A 21,126-nucleotide genomic window follows, 5' to 3' on the forward strand; every position below is an offset into this window, starting at 1 on the left:
TCAATAAGTAAACTATAGGACTCTCATAATATTGATTATTAAGTATATTTGCTGCCTTTTAAATTTTTTCTTAATATACCAACAAGTTCACTTACCTTTCCACAAAAATTCCAGCTTGAACAACATGCACAATGCTCCGAAATCTTGGTTTTTCCTCAGATTTCTTTTTCATCATCCCCATTTTCCGTGTAAAGGTAGAAGCCAACCAGTCCCGGACTTCTGATGGGACGGAATCTGACTGAATGTCACTGAGCTCATCATCGGTGTCCAGCAGTCTCCTACAAAACATTTATAGTGATTAAACCCATTTATGATAGAACTCCCCAGAAAGCAGGCATAGAAGGAACACACCTCAACATAATGAAAGTCATATATGACAAATCCACAGCAAACAGTATCCTTAATGGTGAAAAATTGAAAGCATTTTCTCTAAAATCAGGACAAGACAAGGGTGCCCACTCTCATCACTACTGTTCAACATAGTTTTGGAAGTCCTAGCCACAGCAATCAGAAGGAAAAGAAATAAGAGGAATCCAGATTGGTAAAGAAGAAGTAAAACTCTCACTGTTTGCAAATGACATGATCCTCTACATAAAAAACCCTAAAGATACCACCAGAAAATTATTAGAGCTAATCAATGAATATAGTAAAGTTGCAGGATATAAAATTAATACACAGAAATCCCTTGCATTCCTATACACTAACAATGAAAAACAGAAAGAGAAATTGAGGAAACAATCCCATTCACCATTGCAATGAAAATAATAAAATACTTAGGAATAAATTTACCTAAAAAAAGACTTATATATGGAAAACTATAAAACACTGATGAAAGAAATCAAAGATGACACAAATAGATGGAGAAATATACCATGTTCATGGATTAGAAGACTCAATATTGTGAAAATGAGTATACTACTCAAAACAATCTATAGATTCAATGCAATCCCCATCAAGCTACCAATGGTTTTTTTCACAGAACTAGAACAAATAATTTCAAAATTTGTATGGAAACACAAGAAACCTTGAATAGCCAAAGCAATCTTGAGAAAGAAGAATGGAACTGGAGGAATCAACCTTCCTGACTTCAGACTATACTATAAAGCTACAGTCATCAAGACAGTATGGTACTGGCACAAAGACAGATATATAGATCAATGAAACAAAATAGAAAGTCCAGAGATAAATCCATGCACCTATGGATACCTTATCTTTGACAAAAGAAGCAAAAATATACAATGAAGAAAAGACAATCTCTGTAACAAGTGTACTGGGAAAACTGGTCAACCACATGTAAAAGAATGAAACTAGAACATTTTCTAACACCATACACAAAAATAAACTCAAAAAGGATTAAAGATCTAAATGTAACACCAGGAACTATAACACTCTTAGAGGAAAACACAGGCAGAACACTCTCTGACATAAATCACACAAACATCCTCTATGACCCACCTCCCAAAGTAATGGAAGTAAAAACAAAAATAAACAAATGGGACCTAATTAAACTTAAAAGCTTTTGCACAATGAAGGAAAATATAAGCAAGGTGAAAAGGCAGCCTTCAGAATGGGAGAAAATAATAGCAAATGAAACAACTGACAAAGAATTAAATTCCAAAATATACAAGCAGCTCATGCACCTCAATACCAGAAAAAAGAACAACCCAATCTAAAAGTGGGCCAAAGAACAAATCAGACAAATCTCCAAGAAGACATACAGATGGCTAATGAACACATGAAAAGATGCTCAACGTCACTCATTATTAGAGAAATGCAAATCAAAGCCACAGTGAGATATCATGTCACTCAGGTCAGAATGACTGCCCTCAAAAAGTCTTCAAACAGTAAATGTTGGAAAGGGTGTGGAGAAAAGGGAACCCTCTGACACTGTTGGTGGGAATGCAAACTAGTACAGCCACTATGGAGAACAGTGTGGAGATTCCGTAAAAAACTGGAAATAGAGCTGCCATACGACCCAGCAATCCCACTGCTGGGCGTACACACGGAGGAATTGAATTGAAAGAGACACGTGTACTCCAATATTCATTGCAGCAATGTTTACAATAGCTAGGACTTGGAAGCAACCTAGATGTCCATCGGCAGATGAATGGATAAGGAAGTAGTGGTACATTTACACAATGGAGTATTACTTAGCTATACAAAGGACTGTATTTGAGTCAGTTCTAATGAGGTGGATGAAACTGGAGACTATTATACAAAATGAAGTAAGTCAGAAAGAGAAACACAAATACAGTATATTAACACATATATATGGAATTTAGAAAGGCAGTAAAAGATGACCCTATATGCAAGGCAACAAAAGAGAGACAGATGTAAATAACAGAATTTTGGACTCTGTGGGAGAAGGCGAGGGTGGGATGATTTCACAGAATAGCACTGAAACATGTATATTACCATATGTGAAATAGATAACCAGTGCAAGTTTGATGCATGAAACAGGGCACTCAAAGCCGATGCTCTGAGAAAACCCAGAGGGATGGGTTGGGGAGGGAGGTGGGAAGGGGGTTTAGAATGGGGAGACACATGTGTACCTGTGGCTGATTCATGTTGCTGTATGTCAAAAACAATCACAATATTGTAAAGTAATTATCCTCCAATTAAAGTTAATTAACATAAAAATGTATAGTGATTAAACTTTAGGAAAAAGTAAAGAAAAACTAATAACAAAGCAAGCAGAGAAATAGGATTTGAAGTATAGCAAATCACTCTCTGATCATCTTTTAATATGAGCTATATCAAAAAATCACTAGGTTAATATTGGGAAAGCTCTGAGTTTCTCAAATTGGTCATCTTTTGAGGGCAAAGACTTGAACAGTTGAGAAGCTTCCCAAACATTTAAGTACAGTGACATCAGTCTGAAGATACTGATTATTAATATCATCAATATATTATTCCAATAATGAATAAAACTAAAATAGGGAAGGGGCTTCCCTGGTGGCTCAGCGGCAAAGAATCCATCTGCCGATGCAGAAGACATGGGTTTGATCCCTGATCCAGGAAGATCCCCTGGAGAAGGAAATGGAACCCATTCCAATACTCTTGCCTGGGAAATCCCATGGACAGAGGAGCCTGGCAGGCTACAATCCATGGGGTCACAAAGAGTCTGACAGTACTTAGTGACTAAACAACAAAATAAGATATGGAAGAGAGTTCATAAGCAGATGTCTATTAAAGGATATATTGGATGGAAAGAAAAAGGGGAATTGAAGTTATAAAAGCTGTCTTCTATTTAATAAGTTTGTGTATACTGAGCACAGAAAGTATACACTATTTGTATAGCCCTTGGAGTTCACAGAAGTCATTCACATGTGTTATTTTATTTTATGTGTAGCCCTAAATTTTAGGAAAATAATAACTTACTCTGTGGATATTCATTCTGTTATCAATAGCACAGATGACAAAGTGAAAAAAAGAAAGATGAAAACAAACGGAAAAGCTCATTTTAGGTGACCTAGCCAGTGTCAAGTGGAAAAGTCAGAGCAAATGCTGTCTGTCTTGAGGGTGCAGATCTGATGGGCTTAGAACTGCTGGCTGAGAAAATCAGCTGTGCAAGGGGGAAATGACCAGGAGCTGAAAGTACTGCCCTGCCACTCTCCAGTATAAGCCCCAGATAGACAACATTGACGGCACTGGCCAGTAATAATAACTGCATTAAGGCTGGGCAGCTCTGGTGATCCAGAACTTCCTAAGGGTCTGAACTGGCAAAACAGTGTGAAAGGCTTAACACAAAATACGCAGAGACTTTAGAGAGCAATTGAACTTTGCCTCCAGGAAGAACGCAGGCGAGCTCTGTCTGTTGTTTGACTATTGTTTCCTTGTGGGTGCACCAATTTACTAACTCAGAGCTATTTTTGGCACACTTCAGCTTTGACCTTTGGGTTCCATTCACTTTGGTAGATTTCTTTTTTTACAGAATGAGGCCTAAGGATTATGAGCCGATGGAGGGAAGGTAGCCAGAGCTGACAGCATGTGCTAAAGCCTCCAGAACAAGCCACATATCATCTCTAGAGAGCAGGGATCAAGGAAAGGGCACAAAAGCAGGAAGTTCATCGAAAGCACCCAAAACTACCAAAAAGAGGCTCAAAAGATAATATGACTTCCTCTGTGTTCCACTGGATTTTATAAATGTTTGGATGACAGTCCTTTGCCAATATTTATTTTTCAAAGTATTAAAAAAGTATGACTGCATTTATGAAATACCTTATGAAAAAATATACACAACTTCAGTGCAGGAGGTACAAAATTACATGTACACACATGAAAATAAAAAAGACATAGTTAGAAGTTAATATTAATACTTACTCTAAATCATATTTAATTCTCATTTGGCTCTTACATTTGGATGATTTTGATTTATACCTAACACATGGACATTGTAATTCAAAGCAAATTGTTTTTTTCCTCTTTTGGTTCATTTAAAATTCGATTCTTCAGTTAATCGCAGCAAGACATTCCACTACACAGTTTGAAAATTTCAGGGCTTATGCCATTTCTATTATTATTGATGCCATTTCTATTATTCCTTATGCAATGATCAAATAAAGCCAAAGAACAGGACAGGTGGAATGGGAATCATTGTGTGTAATCCTATGATGTCGCCACGCTCCAAGAATTCTACTGCTGCCTTGATTTTCAACTACACTGAGTAGAATGACAGACGCACGGTGATGGTTGTCAATTGGTCCTTTGCAAATCTGATGTGGAGGACTTTAGGACTATATGTCCTAAAATCATAAATTATCCATGACAGTTCATCAAACATAATCAAATCAGCTTATGAGAGTTCATATACAGATGTGGTACCCAGGAGTCTAGCAATTCATAGTCATCATGCATGATGTCATTTATTGAGAGGGAAGAACATATAACTTCAGGGGGAAAAAGAGTAATATAGATTAATTAGTGAATATAAAAATAAAGGAACAGAGTGCATAAGGAGAAAAGCATGAAATATTCTAATGTATAAAAAAGCAAATCTCAAAAAAGCAACAAGCAGCTCTGTGACAGTTAATTTTTTATGTTCACACACCTAGCTTATGATGCTGTGCTGTTTGGTCAAACACCAGTCTGGATCTTGTAGTGAAGGTATGTTTTAGATGTGCTTTACATTGAAATCAGTGGACTTTGAGGAAATCAGACTACCCTCCATAATGTGAGTGGACCTGATCCAATCAAAAGCCTTAAACAATAAGAAGGAATCTTGCTTCCAACTACTGTCAGACTCAACATTTACATCTGCCAGAATTTCCAGCCAGGTGTCTGCCTCCTTTAAAGTATAAGTCAGACCATGTGCTTATGTGCTTAGTCATGTTCTACTCTTTGTGACTCTATGGACCATAGCCATGCTCCTCTGTCCATGGAATTCTCCAGGCAAGAATATTGGAGTGGGTTGCTATTTCCTCCTCCAGGGGATCCTCCCAAGCCAGGGATCAAACCCACATCTCCTGAGTCTCCAGAATTGAAAGGCAGATTCTTTACCACTGAGCCACCTGGGAAACCCAACCCAGACCATGCCAATTCATACAGCCCTATGAAGCACACCACAAGCTACATCTCTGCCTGTATCTCTTAACAATTTCTACCTTATTCATTTTGATTCGGTGGTGCTGGCCTCCTTGCTATAATCCTATCTGCCAAGCTTGCGTCTGCTCAGAATCTTTGCACTTGCTGTTTCCCCTGCTTAGAATCTCTTTCTCAAAATGTGTGGATCATTTCCTCACTGCATTGAGGTAGAAAGTGTTTCCTTGACCACCCCCCTACTCAAATAGTAAATATCTTGATTCTTTTTATCCTGTTATAGAATTCTTAGCACTTACCACTGTTAATGTCATGCCATACTTTTACTAGTTTTTTTATTCAAAATGTTTTATCCAGTAGACTATAAAGACAGAGCAGAGAGTTGGTCTGTTCTTATGCACTGTTGTATCACTGGCATCTAGAGCAGTGTATGGCACAGACTGGGGGAGTCAACATCCAGAAATATCTACACGAAACTATTACAAGTGATTACCTTTAGGGAGTGGAGTGAGGATGGAGATAGTATAAGAAGTTTTAGTCTTTTAAAGAGTCCCATATTCTTTGATTGATAAGCACAAAAGCATCCTGAGGGTAGTTCTCTATTATCCATCATCTCTTTATTTATTACCTTTATGTTAATTTGCTCTTGAATGATCTCTTTACAATTTTTGAAGCAAATTATGGGGAAATATTTATTTGACTTGGTAAAAATAAGACATTTTTCTGGATTAAAGACAAGTGTAAGACTGGATACTATAAAAACTCGTAGGGAAAATTCAGGCAGAACACTTTTTGACATAAATCACAGCCATATCTTTTGGGATCCATCTACCAGAGTAGTGGAAACAAGAATAAAAATAAACTAATGGGACCTACTTAAACTTAAAGGCTTTTGCACAGCAAAGGGAACCATAAATGAAATGAAGAGACAACCTACAACGGGAGAAGGTATTTGCAAATGATGTAACTGACAAGGGAACAGTCTCTACTATATGCAAACAGCACATTCAGCTCAAAAACCTAAAGACAATCCAATCAAAAAATGCGTGGAAGATCTAAAAAGGCATTTCTACAAAGACATACAGATGTCCAAAACACACATGAAAAGATGCTCCACATTGCTAATTATTAGAAAAATGCAAATCAAAATTACAATGAGGTATTACTTCACTCTGATCAGAATGGCCATAATTACAAAGACTAAAAATAAATACTAAAGAAAATGTGGAGAACACCTACACTGTTGGTGGGAATGTAAATTGGTGTAGCCACTTAGGATAACAGTATGGAAGTTCCTTAAAAAACTGAAAATAGAACTACAATATGATCCTTCAATCCCACTCCTGGAAGTGTATCTGGATAAATCCGTAATTTGAAAAGATACTGATACATGCACCCCTGTGCTCACTGTAGCACTACTGACAATGGCCGAGACATGGAAGCAATCTAAACGCCCATCAGCAGAAGAAAGGATAAAGAAGATGTGGTACATTTATACAATGGAGTACTACTCAACATAGGAATGAAATAATGCCATTTGCAGCAACATGGATGGACCTAGAGATTATCATACTAAGCAAGCCAGAAAGAGAGACAAATATCATATGATATCACTTATATGTGGAATCTTTAAAAATGATACAAATGAATTTATATCAAAACAGAAATAGATCCACAGACATGGGGGAAAAAAAAAAACAACAACAACTATCATTACCAAAGGGGGAAAAATTGGCGGGAGATAAATTAGGAGTCTGGAATTAACAGATACACATTCAAGCTCATGCTTAGCTGCTCAGTTGTGTCAACCCTTTGCAATCCTCTGGAGCCTGCCAGGCTCCTCTGTTCATGGGATTTCCCAGGCAAGAATACTGAAGTGTGTTACCACGCCCTCCTCCAGAGGATCTTCTCAACCCAGGGATCAAACCACATTTCCTGCATTGGCAGACAATTCTTTACTGTGCCACCTGAGAAGCCCAGAGCGTGGTAAGAAATTCCTAATAAAAACACAAATAAATTGTGAAAGAAAGTGAAAGTGAAGTCGCTCAATCACGTCCGACTCTTCGCAACCCCATGGACTGCAGCCTACCAGGCTCCTCCATCCATGGGATTTTCCAAGCGAGTACTGGAGTGGGTGAAGATAATTAAGTTTGGATAGAAGAAAGTTTAAAGGCAGGGGGATGAAACTTATATGAATTTTTAAAATAAACAGATACACCTAATGGAGCATATTTCTCCTCTCCTCCCTTATTCATTTTTCCTTTCCCTGGCACCTGCCCTGAATGCCCTTTCTTCTGAGCACAACAGCGAGACCTTCAGATTTCATTTGACCATGCTAGATAGAATAAGAAGAAAGCAATGGCACCCCACTCCAGTACTCTTTCCTGGAAAATCCCATGGATGGAGGAGCCTGGAAGGCTGCAGTCCATGGGGTCACGAAGAGTCGGACACGACTGAGCGACTTCACTTTCACTTTCCACTTTCATGCATTGGAGAAGGAAATGGCAACCCACTCCAGTTTTCTTGCCTGGAAAATCCCAGGGATGGGGGAGCCTGGTGGGCTGCCGTCTATGGGGTCACACAGAGTTGGACATGACTGAAGCGACTTAGCAGCAGCAGTAGCAGCATGCTAGATAAGGCATGAATGGAAATTCCAGTATAATATCAAATAGTAATCCTGTAATCCTGGGCTGCTAGAGAGTTATCAGAAATAATTTTTTTATACATTTATCTAAGATGTGAAGATATCTAAATAAGACTATCACAGGTCAAACATTTTAGAGTAGTTTGCCCTCATTTCATTTTTGACATACATTTGTTCAAGTAGCTTGTTAAATGAGATCTCAAATACTATTATGAGTCTTGCTTCCAAAACATCCAACCACTTGACTGCTCTTTATCCTAGGGTTGGATGGCAGGGTGAGCATAAATGTTTATTCCATGAGTGCTCTTAAAAAATGAAAACTTTGTGTTTAAGAAACTTACAACATGAAAACAAAAATCGTTGGTACATTTCCCTTAGGAATTCTTAAAATGCACTATACAGAAAAGAAGGGCCAGGAGTATACATTCAACATGTTAGCACTGTTGACCTCTGAAAAGTGCTTCAGCTGGTGTTTGATGAAACTTTTTTTAGTCCCAGTGGGGTCAATAAAACAAAGTGAGGGGTCCCTAAACATAAGCTGGGGGCCAGTGAGCTGTGAAAACTGACCCTGCCTCCAATCAGCACTCTACTGATCCTTGGGAGCTATTTATACTCCAAATTTTCTCTTGAAATCTGATGACACAATTCCCCAAGGGCTTATATTTTGAACTAGAGAGTTTGTAGGAAAAGGGAATAAAGAAAGAGGCAGCCACGGAAGGAGAGGTCATGGGATTCTGACTCTTAGAATTATATCAGTGAAAACATTTCTGTCCACAGTAGATTCTTGGAAAATAGTTACACTCATGTACCCAAACAGTTATTTCCAGGCATTCAGTGCCCACGCATATACCTATTAAGTATCAAAATTCAAGTGCCAAATGCAATTAGGGGAAACTGATTTAAATTATTCTTATAAAGGACACACTTCAACAAAAAACTAACTCATTCACCTCTTCCTCTAATATTTGCTGGGCCCACAGTAGGAGCACATATCTCTGAATATTTTACCACTAAATATTTAAAGCTATATATCAAGAGAACAAACAGTTACATTTGTTCTATTCTTTTGCCTTTTAATAAGTTTCATAAAAGTCTGACAAGTTAGGTTGGAAACAAGAATTCTCAACTCCTTGTGTGACAGGGCTGCACCCGCCTGCCCGCAGCTCAGGCCCTTGCTGTATGAACAGGTAGATACTGTGGTCCCAGTACAATCTCCGTCAATCCACCCAAGCTTGAAAGAGGCTGCTTCTTGGCCATTCTTTAAGGGTGGAGAGGTGTACACACCAGCAGTATCCTGGGCCCCCTCAGGAGAAAAGACCTAAGGAGGAAGCCCATTAAGACTACGGAGACAGGCTAATAGACATTTGGGTAGAGAACTCTGGGGTCTCAGGGTCAGAATATGGTAGAGGGGCACACTGCACTGGGCAGGGAATTCCAAGATGTGAGTATCCAGCAGGGGAAAAGTCATGAGCTCAGTTTCTTCTTGGCCTTGGAGACCTACTAACCCATGGGAAGGAGCAGACCAAAAGATGGCCATCACTGAACATCCTAATGTGGGGGACAGTGTCCAGGGAAGCAGTTCCACTGGCACTGAGCTAAGGGTGGTACTGGCCTCATATTTGGTGAACACCCTCCAAGTGACTCCTTCTGGGATAACTGGGAGAATTAGAAGTTGATCTTTCTACAGTATGGTTATTCTTTGGAGGTAAGTGGCTCCCTCATAAGCAAGTCTATTAGAATTATTTCTTTAGTTAACACATGCATATGCTCTGAGGTGCCTGCAGCCTCTCCACACACCCGTTCTCCACCAAAAAACCCCAAGACTAATTGTCAAGCTTCACACAGACTTCAGAACCATCTGAGGATGGATTTAATGACAATGTCAGCTAACTTTATTGCTTACTTACTATGAACCAGGCAAGGAGCCACGCTTCACTTCATTTAATTCTCAAAACACCACCATAAGGAAGATATTACTATCAGCACTTTACTGATGAATAAATTGAGGTATAGACACCTTAAGTGATTTGCTCAAATCATACAACTAGAGGCATCCATGCCATTTTTTGAGCTCAAGTCTCTCTGATTTCAGGATCTGAATTTTTAACTGATGAGCTATTCTTTACCTCAAATGTGTGTTTTGTTTACTAAGTGTCCAGACTCCCTTTAAATTCAGACAAAAATATCAGCAATCATTATTCTCTATCCCATCTCTATGTTGAAATTCCAGTTTAAAAATAATTGATCTTAAAAAAATCTTAAAGGACTTTGGTTCACCAGAATTATGATTAGAGGAAGCTTAAATTTGTTTTCCATGACTGGTGTGTTGAATAATTTTCTTAGAGAGAAATATATCTGGATGGTATAATTTCAGGGTACTTTGAAGCGTGATAAATAAATTGAATATCAGGATGGAAAGATGTAATACATTTGAAAAGCCTTGTTGACTTGTTAGGAACCTGTTTCCTGAGTACTAAATACAGTTGAATTAATTTTTCCAGGGCACCACCCATATACATTTATTTATTTATTATTTGCCTTGTTTCAAAAGACTTAAAATGGCAGGCTCACAAATTTATTTCAACAGCTTTTTTTTTATTTGTTTGGTTTTGGTGTTTTGGCAATTTTCTTTTTCTGTCTACCTGACTAGGCCTCTGTGAAAGTTCAGGCCCAAGGCTCTGCACCTCCTCTCTACCCACCAAAGGAAGCAGAGTTCCAGGAACAGGAGGGTCATCACCTGGGACAGGAAAGAGAGCCAGGAAATGTTGGGGGAGGCTCTGAGAAGGGGTTAGGATCTCAGAGAGTCAGGATCAAGACTGTATTTAGGGAGTCAGTTGGGAGATGGAAATGAAGGGAACGGGTAAAGCAGAAAACTGCCCTAGGCCTCACTGATGACTTTTGGCTTCCTACCAGGAAGTCCTTTTGGCTCAAAATATCTTCAAAAATATTCCTCTAGGCTCAAAGCCTGACATTCCACTAATTACCAATTTTTTTGATTAGTAAGCATCCTCTGCAGTTAAGAGAAACTGCCTCAGGAGTTGGAATCCTGGCCTCATCATCTATTAGCTGTGTGGTCTTAGAAACCAACAGTCCATCTTTTGAATCTCAGTTTCTTTGTCAATAAAAGAGAGATAATAATAGTGATAAGTCATGAACTGAGAGTCACTCAGTCATGTCTGACTTTTTGTGACCCCATGACTATAGGCTGCCACACGCCTCTGTCCATGGAATTCTCCGGGCAAGAATACGGAGTGGGTAATCGTTTCCTTCTCCAGGGGATCTTCCCAACCCCAGGGATCGAATTCAAATCTCCCTCATTGCAGGCAGATTCTTTACCATCTGATAATAGAGCTGATAATAATAGTATGTCTAGTGGTGGGGTTGGAGGATGAAATAAGTAAACACACAGAAAGCACTTAGAATAGTGTCTGATACAAAGCAAGCCCTCAGTAACCTCCCAGCCATTTATACACCTGCATGAATTAGTCTAAGCAGATCAATTTATGATGTGCAGTAAAAGGAAGGTATCTTGTGATGGAAGTGTTTCAGACAGTAAAGGAAGAAGTTGGTCAAAGTGGACTTGCAGGAACCAAAGAAAAACTTATGCATTCTGTGGGTTGTAAAGAGGCAGTGGGAGGGATCTCCAAAAATGTTTTTTACCTACTTTAAAATTTTAATGAGTAGAATAGGCAAATTAACAGAGACAGAAAGTAGAATAGAGGTTACCAGGGGCTGAGGGGAAAGGGGGACTGGGAGTTATTGTTTAATGGTACAGAATTTCTGTTTGGGATCATGAAAAGGTTTTGGAAATGGATAGTGATAATAGTTGTACAACATTGCAAATGTACTTAACTCCGCTGAATTGTACACTGAAAATGGTACATTTTGTGTTACATTTTATGACAATTCTACAATACCTACCTAGCATTGATCTTCCTGTCCCACTTTTCAGAGAATGATATGCTGCCTCTTCTAATCAAGGTAATAGACAGAGAGGAGGGTATTCCAAGGTCGATTTGAGTAAGTGTCCTTCCATGGCTCACCAAGTTGCAGGCTGAAGAAAAAAGTTGAGGTTGTGGCCCAGAGATGAAGCCTAAGGCCACGGTTTTCCAGATCTGGGAGAGGTGATTACACTATAGACCAAAGAACAGGCCTCCTCTATGCCCCAAGAGCTGTTGCTCAAAGCACTACTTGTCTCCAATTCAGCGCCCCTTGCCTACTGCTCCTAGTGCATGATGAAATTTCCTGGTTTGGGGAGGCATTTTAGCCCCCAAGCTTCATATACAACTTGGGGCAATATTTGGGCCACACTCCTTTGATAAGGCCTCAAAATTCTAGCCATTAAATTTCTAACATTCTCTATGTCTGCATGTCTGTTCAGTTGTGTCCAACTCTTTGTGATCATATGGACTGTAGCTGCCAGGTTCCTCTGTCTGTGGAATTTTCCAGGTAAGAATACTGGAGTGGGTTGCCATTTCTTCCTCCAGGGGATGTTCCTGACCAAGCGATCAAACCCATGTCTTCTGAGTCTACTGCATTGGCAGGTGGATTTTTTACCTCTGAAGCCACAAGGTAAGCCCAACATTCTCTGTATATCTTTCCTATTGAAGCCTAATTCGACATTCTCTTATAAGTGTGGTCTCTGGACTGGCAGAACTGGCAGCAACTGGGAACTTATTAAACCTGGAACTTCAAGGGCTCTAGTCCAGACTTGTTGACTTAACAAGCCCTCCAGGTGATTCTGATGAAAACTTTGAGAACTGCTCTCACCCATTCATGGTGTGCCAATCAATGGAAGATCATGCCCAAGGAAGTAAGATTTAATCTTTTTCTGCAACGTGGACTTAGCAGTACTGATTATTTCATATGCTCACTATTCCACTATGAGAGAAGTGAGTGAACAATATAGGAAGGAACTAGCAGAAGAATCTCAGTAAAAGTATCTTAATTAATAAATCTTTAAGCTCATTTTATGAACAAGAATAATCTGTACGTTACTTAACTGAAAAATAGGAGAGTCAATTTCTCAATTTTTAGGATCTATTCTCTTAGAAACTCTTAAAATGCACTGCAGTATTATTAACTATAGTCACCATGCTATACAGAGGCACCAAATTCTCGGGGAGCAGAGAATGGATACTAAAAAGAGCTGGGATATATCTGAAGGACAGGGGTGTGAAGAAAGACAAGGAATATATTTCTTTCTAAACCTATGAAGCTGAAAGACTAAGGGCAAAGACAAGGAGTTAACAATAGCCAAACAGAATAGCAAAATAATTATCAATGTATATAGCGTCCTTCATAGATAGTTGTTGAGTAAGTGAATAAATGTATAAAAACATAGGCAGAGAGTCTTTGGTCTTAGAGGCTATAGAATATTGAGATACTTACAGTAGTTAGGTGAGGAATAAAATCATTTTCATTCAGGTCTTGCTCCATGTGTGAAAAGATACTTGTATTAAAAAAAAAAAAAGATAATCTCACAATTAAATTTTTTTCTGTTACCCTGGCCATATATTTAGCCATGTCTTCATTCACTGACTTTTTATATGTGACACAGAATAACCTGGGGAGGAAAAACTCCTGTTCCTGGATTTAAGTTTCAAAAATCTAGTTCCCAGAGAAGGAGCAAAGGCCCAAAGATGATGGAAGAATATGTGATGCCTCAGAGCAGAGTTTCCATTCCTATTATCATCCAAAGATGCCCTACGTTAATCAGGAAGACAGAAGAGATCTTGAGAAAGGACGCTTGAGTCCAACCTGAAATTCTCCAAACCAAGTCAAACACTGAGTGGGGAAATAGCACATCCCAGTACATTTCTGGGATCCTGGAGCAGAAGGATGCTAGATGCCCTGCCCACCCACTAACTGCACCTTTTTATTTTAATAAGAAAAAACAAGTCTCCGACATTCAGTACCTGGTACTTACCCAAGAACCACCCGTGCTATTTAACTGTATCATGGGGTCAATATATTTCATCATTTGCCTTGGAAACTCAATCAACCTCTTGCCTTGTTTCATGGGAAAATATGTTCTAAATAGTTATCTTAGATATCTTAGATAACACATTTGTGTTAGGACTTATTATTAGGATAAGGTGACTGTCTACAGGGTTTGATGATTAATAACATAGGCTTTGGAGCAAGGGAGATCTTTAAGGCTATAAGGATGCTCTCACTAGCAAGTGACATCCAACCTAACCCTAAGTGGCTTAAATAATTGGGGGACTTATTATTTTTCTTAACAGGAAAGTTGAAGATAGGAAGACTCCAGTAGGGACTTTTTAAAAAATCAGTAGTCAACAGTATCATCAAGGACTCAGGTTTCCTCCATCTTTCTGTGCTGCCAACTTTAGTGTTAGGTTGAGCTCTAAGCTTGCAGCCAGATAGTTGTATCCTTTTCAAGCATCATACCCAGATACAATACCCAGAAGCAAAGGACTCCTTTTCCACGGGAGGAAATCTTTTGATGAACCCCCATTTGTCTCATTGGCCAAAATTATATCACGTGTCCATGTCCAAACTTGCTGGTTAGGGAGCTGAGGACTAATTTCTGATTTGGATCAATTAGGATATACCCATCCTAAGGCTGGGTCTAAGACTGGTCTCCCATGAATCACTGGCTTTCCAGAGAAGAGTGAATAATTGAAAAAAGAAAAAAGGGTTCTATTACCAAGGAAGAAAAGAAAAGATGTTCGTAATCTCCATCTCAGTTTGAACTTGTCTCTGACACATAATACTTATATGATTCTAAGCAATTTAATTACTTTTTTATGTCTCACATTTTTAACTTTATAGTGAAAATAATATACGTATTATAGAATTTTTGAGACATGAAATCATATATGCAAATTGCATAATGTATTGCCTTGGATATAATTATCTGTCAAATAATCTTGTTATTAATATCATCATTAGAAAAGAATAACATTAAAAAGTTTATCTTTTTCAAACTCAGGAAATATTCATTTATATTTTATTGACCCAAAATATCACAACAGTAAGCTCATACCTAATACGTGGAGCTTTTTATGTCAGCCATCTCTCAAAAGATCTGGTCAGATTTTTTTCCCCCTTTCACTAGTCAGGCTGTTTTTGAAAGTTTGCAGAAAGTAACACATCACAGATGGCAAAAAACATGAAAATCAACCAAAAGTTATTGCAACTTTTTCTAAGCCTGGTTTTCACACTCCATCTACAGGGTGAGAACAGCCTACAACACAGCACTCCAAACAGCCACCCCTCCCTACAGCTCACACCATAAAAATGGAATTCATAAAAATCATAATTTGCTTTTAAATGGTTCACCGAACTCCAGCAATGTCTTAGCACATACCCTTCAAACTGATTTCCTTAGGGACACCTCCAAATGGAATGAGGATGTACAGCTTGGAAATATCACCTCTGTCTTGTTTTGCTACCCTCAAAGCATCAGAGAGAGGTCATTCCAGAGTAATCAAAACAGAAAGATTTGTCTCTTGATATCATTTTGTCCTGATTCACCAAGGCTTATAGTCAGCACTAGTCATCAGTGTTTTGGCAACGAGAGTTTGTTTAAGGTAATTTTGTTGGCTTTTCTTTTATCTGTAATTGAAATGTTAAAGAAAGGTGTTTATTAGTCCAGCTCTTTTCTTTTCTCCATCTTCCCTACTCTGCCTCTAAATGTCTGAGGATTACACAAGAGTCAGTGATTAATCACTCAGGGTTTGCTCTCTACTTCATATTGATCTCTGAGTTTTAGGGTCCATGGTCTGTAATTTTTGTCAAAATTATTACCATACTGTTACTCTTGCTGAGCAACTGAGTTTAAAACCAATGCTTACTAGCCTTTTTGATTTTATTGTGCTATGCATGTTTTGCTTATTTGAAGATCCTTAGATATGTGCTATAGTTAGCTCCATTTCACCTTCATTTTCTACCTATGCTTGGCTATTTGTCTCCTTTCCAAGATAACTTAAGACTAACTTCTTTTTTACTAAAGTATAGTTGATTTACAATGTTGTGTTAATTACTACTATACACTGACTCAATGCACATGAGTTTGAGCAAGCTCTGGGAGATGGTAAAGGCAAGGAAGATGGTGAAGGACAGGGAAGACTGGCACGCTGCAGTCCACAGGGTCGCAAAGAGTCAGACACAACTGAGCAACTGGACAACAACAACAAATACAGCAGTGATTCAGTACATTTTTCTGCAGGCTTCCTTGGTGGTTCAGCAGTAAAGAATCCGCCTGCCAATGTAGGAGACATGGGTTTGATCCTTGGGTCAGGAAAATCCCCTAGAGAAAGGCATGGCAAACCACTCTAGTATTCTTTCTTGGGAAATGCTGTGGACAGAGGAGACTGGTGGGCAAGAGTCCATGGGGTCCCAAAAGATTTGGACATGACTTAGTGACTAAACAACAACAGCACACTTTTAAAATATTCTTTTTCATCATAGTTTATCATAGGATAATGAATATAGTTCTCCATGCTATGCAGTAGGACCTTGTTTCATGCATTCTACATATAAACACTTATATCTGCTAACACAAGGGTGCCTATATCTTTTTGAATTATAGTTTTATCTGGATACATGCCCAGGGTGGGGTTACTGGATCATATAGTTATTCTATTTTTGGTTTTCTGAGGAATCTCCATTCTGTTTTTCACTGTGGCTACACTAACTTACAAAGAATAACTTCTTGACCTAATCTTTCCATAGTTACTATTTCTCTTTAACCTGAATCTCTTTTTTATCTTAAGGTTCAAGGAAGGTTTCTGTTCTAAAAAAAAGCATGAAAAAAAAATTCATTCCTATTAAATAGACTGTTATATAGCTGCTTTTTCCTATGGGCTAGGAAATACTTGAAAAATAATCTAAGCTTATTTCTTCTAGAGACATTCCACTTCAATTCCTCGTATTAACATAATATGACTGGTGGCTTTTTCTCTTCGTGAAACTCCATTTCAGAGGCATCAGGACTCTCCTAACTGCATTCAATGGTTCTTCTGTGGCATTTTGATTTACCCTTTTTAGCAACCCTGTTTTTGCTACTCCAGATTCTCCAGATATGCTTTCTTCAGTCTGTAATTCCTGAGTGTCCTCTGAAGTTGCTCCATTCCTAACTTTAAATGGTGTGTTCCCACACAACATATTGAATTATCATAGGCATTCTGATTATAAAAACAAAAAAAACAAAACCTGAGACTCCTGGATTATAATCCCTAAATTCACATCTCTAACTGGCACCATATTTCTGAGCTCTAGAGTCCATATATCTAGCACATTCCAGACCCCCCTTTTTTAAACCTTAATTCCTTCCATTAGAAGCCATGTCTTTGAGAACAGGCATAGGGAGTTTTGCTGGGGAACTAAATTTATTAATATTAAGTAATTCCAACCATACCTGGTTTGGAATCTTAACTCTACAATTTCTATCTGATTTTATATCCATGTTCTTGTTATGATTTACTGCTGCTAATTAGTGTTTCCTGTTGTAATCTTTCAGTGTGCTTGGGTTTTTCTCTCACTTCAAATATCCCTGTTTCTTGTTTATGGTATTAGTCCTCATTCCTCTATTTATCTTCCCAGTTCTTGACTCGTTTTTAATGACCAGCTATCTGCACAGTTGTACTCTGGATTCTGATGAGCGATGTGTCTGGTATTCACTTCACATACTCAGTAGATATTTGTGTTATAAGTGAACATTCCTTAGTAAATTCTAGTACATGATGATTTCAAGGGACTTAGACTTCAAGGTGCTCTGGATTTCAGTCTATTTCTAGCAGACTAACTTCTTCAATTACTGATTTATATCCATGCAGTCTTACTCAGATAATCTCTCAAAAGTAAGGACATTTAGATGTAGTAAGACATAGGAGCAAATTAAAAATTTTTTTTAAAAAATCAAGATGGGTATCCTATTAAAGTTTGTTTCCCATCAGTTTGCACTCCGTTCTCTTTTCCTGGTAACTTAAGCCCACCTGACTTCATTTCTCGGGATCAAAAATTGCTGTCAATAAATTATTTGATTTTTTAAAATAAATTACATATCTTATTGTGTTATGTACCCAGAAGTCTCTGCATTTATTAGTACAACAAAAAGTTATTATTATTTAACTTTTAGTGGTGTAAGTCACTCAGGGGTGTCAGACTCTTTGTGAACCCATGGACTGTAGCCCGCCAGGTTCCTCTGTCCATGGGATTCTTTAGGCAAGAATACTGGAGTGGATTGCCATTCCCTTCTCCAGAGGATCTTCCCAACCCAGGGATTGAACTTGGATCTCCTGCCTTTAAGGCAGATTGTTTACCGTGTGAGCTACAGGGAAGTCCCAATTTAACTTTTATGAAGTCCCAATTTAAACTTTATAATTTAACTTTTATTCTGTCAGATATGGTGTTACACTTAATCCTCAAGGCAAAACTGTGCAATTAGCACTGTCATTATTGTTAATCTACAAACATAAAGCTAAGAAATATAGAAGTTAAGTCACTTGCTTAACTCTTAAGAAGAGAGTATTAAGTGTAGCATCCCGACTTTGAACAACCCACTCTTTCTGAATTTGGAGTCTGTAATCAAACAGTGGTAATTGTAAGACTTAGATTGATTCACATTAAGAAAATAAAGTTATAAATTGTGTTGTGTGTGTGTGCTAAGTCACTTCAGTCATGCCTGACTCTTTGCAACCATGGATGGTAACCTGCCAGGCTCCTCTGTCCATGGGATTTTCCAGGCAAGAATACAGGAGTGGGTTGCCATGTCCTCCTCAAATTGTATTGCAGGGCAGTATTAATAAGCATAATTTCCATCATTTAAAGTGTATCTCCCAGCCAGCTGCCTACCCTCATGAATAGCAATTTATGAGGTCAAGGATGGTACTTTTCCTGGCAATATCCAAATCTAAATAAGGACAATCAAACAGAAGCTTTTTGTAGGTCACATGTTTCTGGATTTTAACTGTACAGCTTTGAAAAATAAAAGCCTCTAGTGATACATCTGAAAGCAGGATCATAAAATGCTGGTATTTGCATGTGAAAGTGTTTTGTCAAAAACAGTCATATTCATTAAGGAATTGTGCTATAATTCCTGAAAGAAAGTCAGAATTTTAATTCTATAAGAAATTGTTTTTTACTCTCACTGTTTGCAGATGACATGATCCTCTACATAGAAAACCCTAAAGACTCCACCAGAAAATTTCTAGAACTAATCAATGATTATAGTAAAGTTGCAGGATATAAAATCAACACACAGAAATCCCTTGCATTCCTATACACTAATAATGAGAAAACAGAAAGAGAAATTAAGGAAACAATTCCATTCACCATTGCAACAGAAAGAATAAAATACTTAGGAATATATCTACCTAAAGAAACTAAAGACCTATATATAGAAAACTATAAAACACTGGTGAAAGAAATCAAAAAGGACACTAACAGATGGAGAAATATACCATGTTCATGGATTTGAAGAATCAATATAGTGAAAATGAGTATACCACCCAAAGCAATTTATAGATTCAATGCAATCCCTATCAAGCTACCAACGGTATTCTTCACAGAGCTAGAACAAATAATTTCACAATTTGTATGGAAATACAAAAAACCTTGAATAGCCAAAGCTATCTTGAGAAAGAAGAATAGAACTGGAGGAATCAACCTGCCTGACTTCAGGCTCTACTACAAAGCCACAGTCATCAAGACAGCATGGTACTGGCACAAAGACAGAAATATTGATCAATGGAACAAAATAGAAAGCCCAGAGATAAATCTACGCACCTATGGACACCTTATCTTTGACAAAGGAGGCAAGAATATACAATGCAGAAAAGACAATCTCTTTAACAAGTGGTACTGGGAAAACTGGTCAACCACTTGTAAAATAATGAAACTAGAGCACTTTCTAACACCATACACAAAAATAAACTCAAAATGGACTAAAGATCTAAACGTAAGACCAGAAACTATAAAACTCCTAGAGGAGAACATAGGCAAAACACTCTCTGACATACATCACAGCAGGATCCTCTATGACCCACCTCCCAGAATATCGGAAATAATAGCAAAAATAAACAAATGGGACCTAATTAAACTTAAAAGCTTCTGCACAACAAAGGAAACTATAAGCAAGGTGAAAAGACAGCCTTCAGAATGGGAGAAAATAATAGCAAATGAAGCAACTGACAAACAACTAATCTCAAAAATATACAAGCAATTCCTACACCTCAACTCCAGAAAAATAAATGACCCAATCAAAAAATGGGCCAAAGAACTAAACAGACATTTCTCCAAAGAAGACATACAGATGGCTAACAAACACATGAAAAGATGCTCAACATCACTCATTATCAGAGAAATGCAAATCAAAACCACTATGGGGTACCATTTCACACCAGTCAGAATGGCTGCGATCCAAAAGTCTACAAGCAATAAATGCTGGAGAGGGTGTGGAGAAAAGGGAACCCTCTTACACTGTTGGTGGGAATGCAAACTAGTACAGCCACTATGGAGAACAGTGTGGAGATTCCTGAAAAAACTGGAAATAGAACTGCCTTATGATCCAGCAATCCCACTGCTGGGCATACACACTGAGGAAACCAGAATTGAAAGAGACATGTGTACCCCAATGCTCATCGCAGCACTGTTTATAATAGCCAGGACATGGAAGCAACCTAGATGTCCATCAGCAGATGAATGGATAAGAAAGCAGTGGTACATATACACAATGGAGTATTACTCAGCCATTAAAAAGAATACATTTGAATCTGTTCTAATGAGGTGGATGAAACTGGAGCCTATTATACAGAGTGAAGTAAGCCAGAAAGAAAAACACCAATACAGTATACTAATGCATATATATGGAATTTAGAAAGATGGTAACAATAACCCTGTATACGAGACAGCAAAAGAGACACTGATGTATAGAACAGTCTTTTGGACTCTGTGGGAGAGGGAGAGGGTGGGAT

The 21,126-nt window shown here is 38.2% G+C and overlaps 1 protein-coding gene across 6 annotated transcripts in view; it reads right to left on the bottom strand.

The window, feature by feature from the left end:
- The window catches only part of PDE1A (phosphodiesterase 1A), a 395,418-nt gene that overhangs the window by 96,586 nt on the left and 277,706 nt on the right, over positions 1 to 21,126 (bottom strand). For all 6 annotated transcript variants that reach the window (XM_086361397.1, XM_086361386.1, XM_086361376.1 and 3 more), the window contains one exon: positions 96 to 278. In XM_086361397.1, the coding sequence (XP_086217523.1) occupies positions 96 to 278 (183 nt within the window). The remainder of the gene's footprint in view (positions 1 to 95; positions 279 to 21,126) is intronic.

The sequence above is a fragment of the Bos grunniens genome, chromosome 2, assembly GCF_055505025.1.
Source record: "Bos grunniens cultivar Pamir isolate PY7600 chromosome 2, Bosgru_T2T1.0, whole genome shotgun sequence".
NCBI classification, from domain to species: domain Eukaryota; kingdom Metazoa; phylum Chordata; class Mammalia; order Artiodactyla; family Bovidae; genus Bos; species Bos grunniens.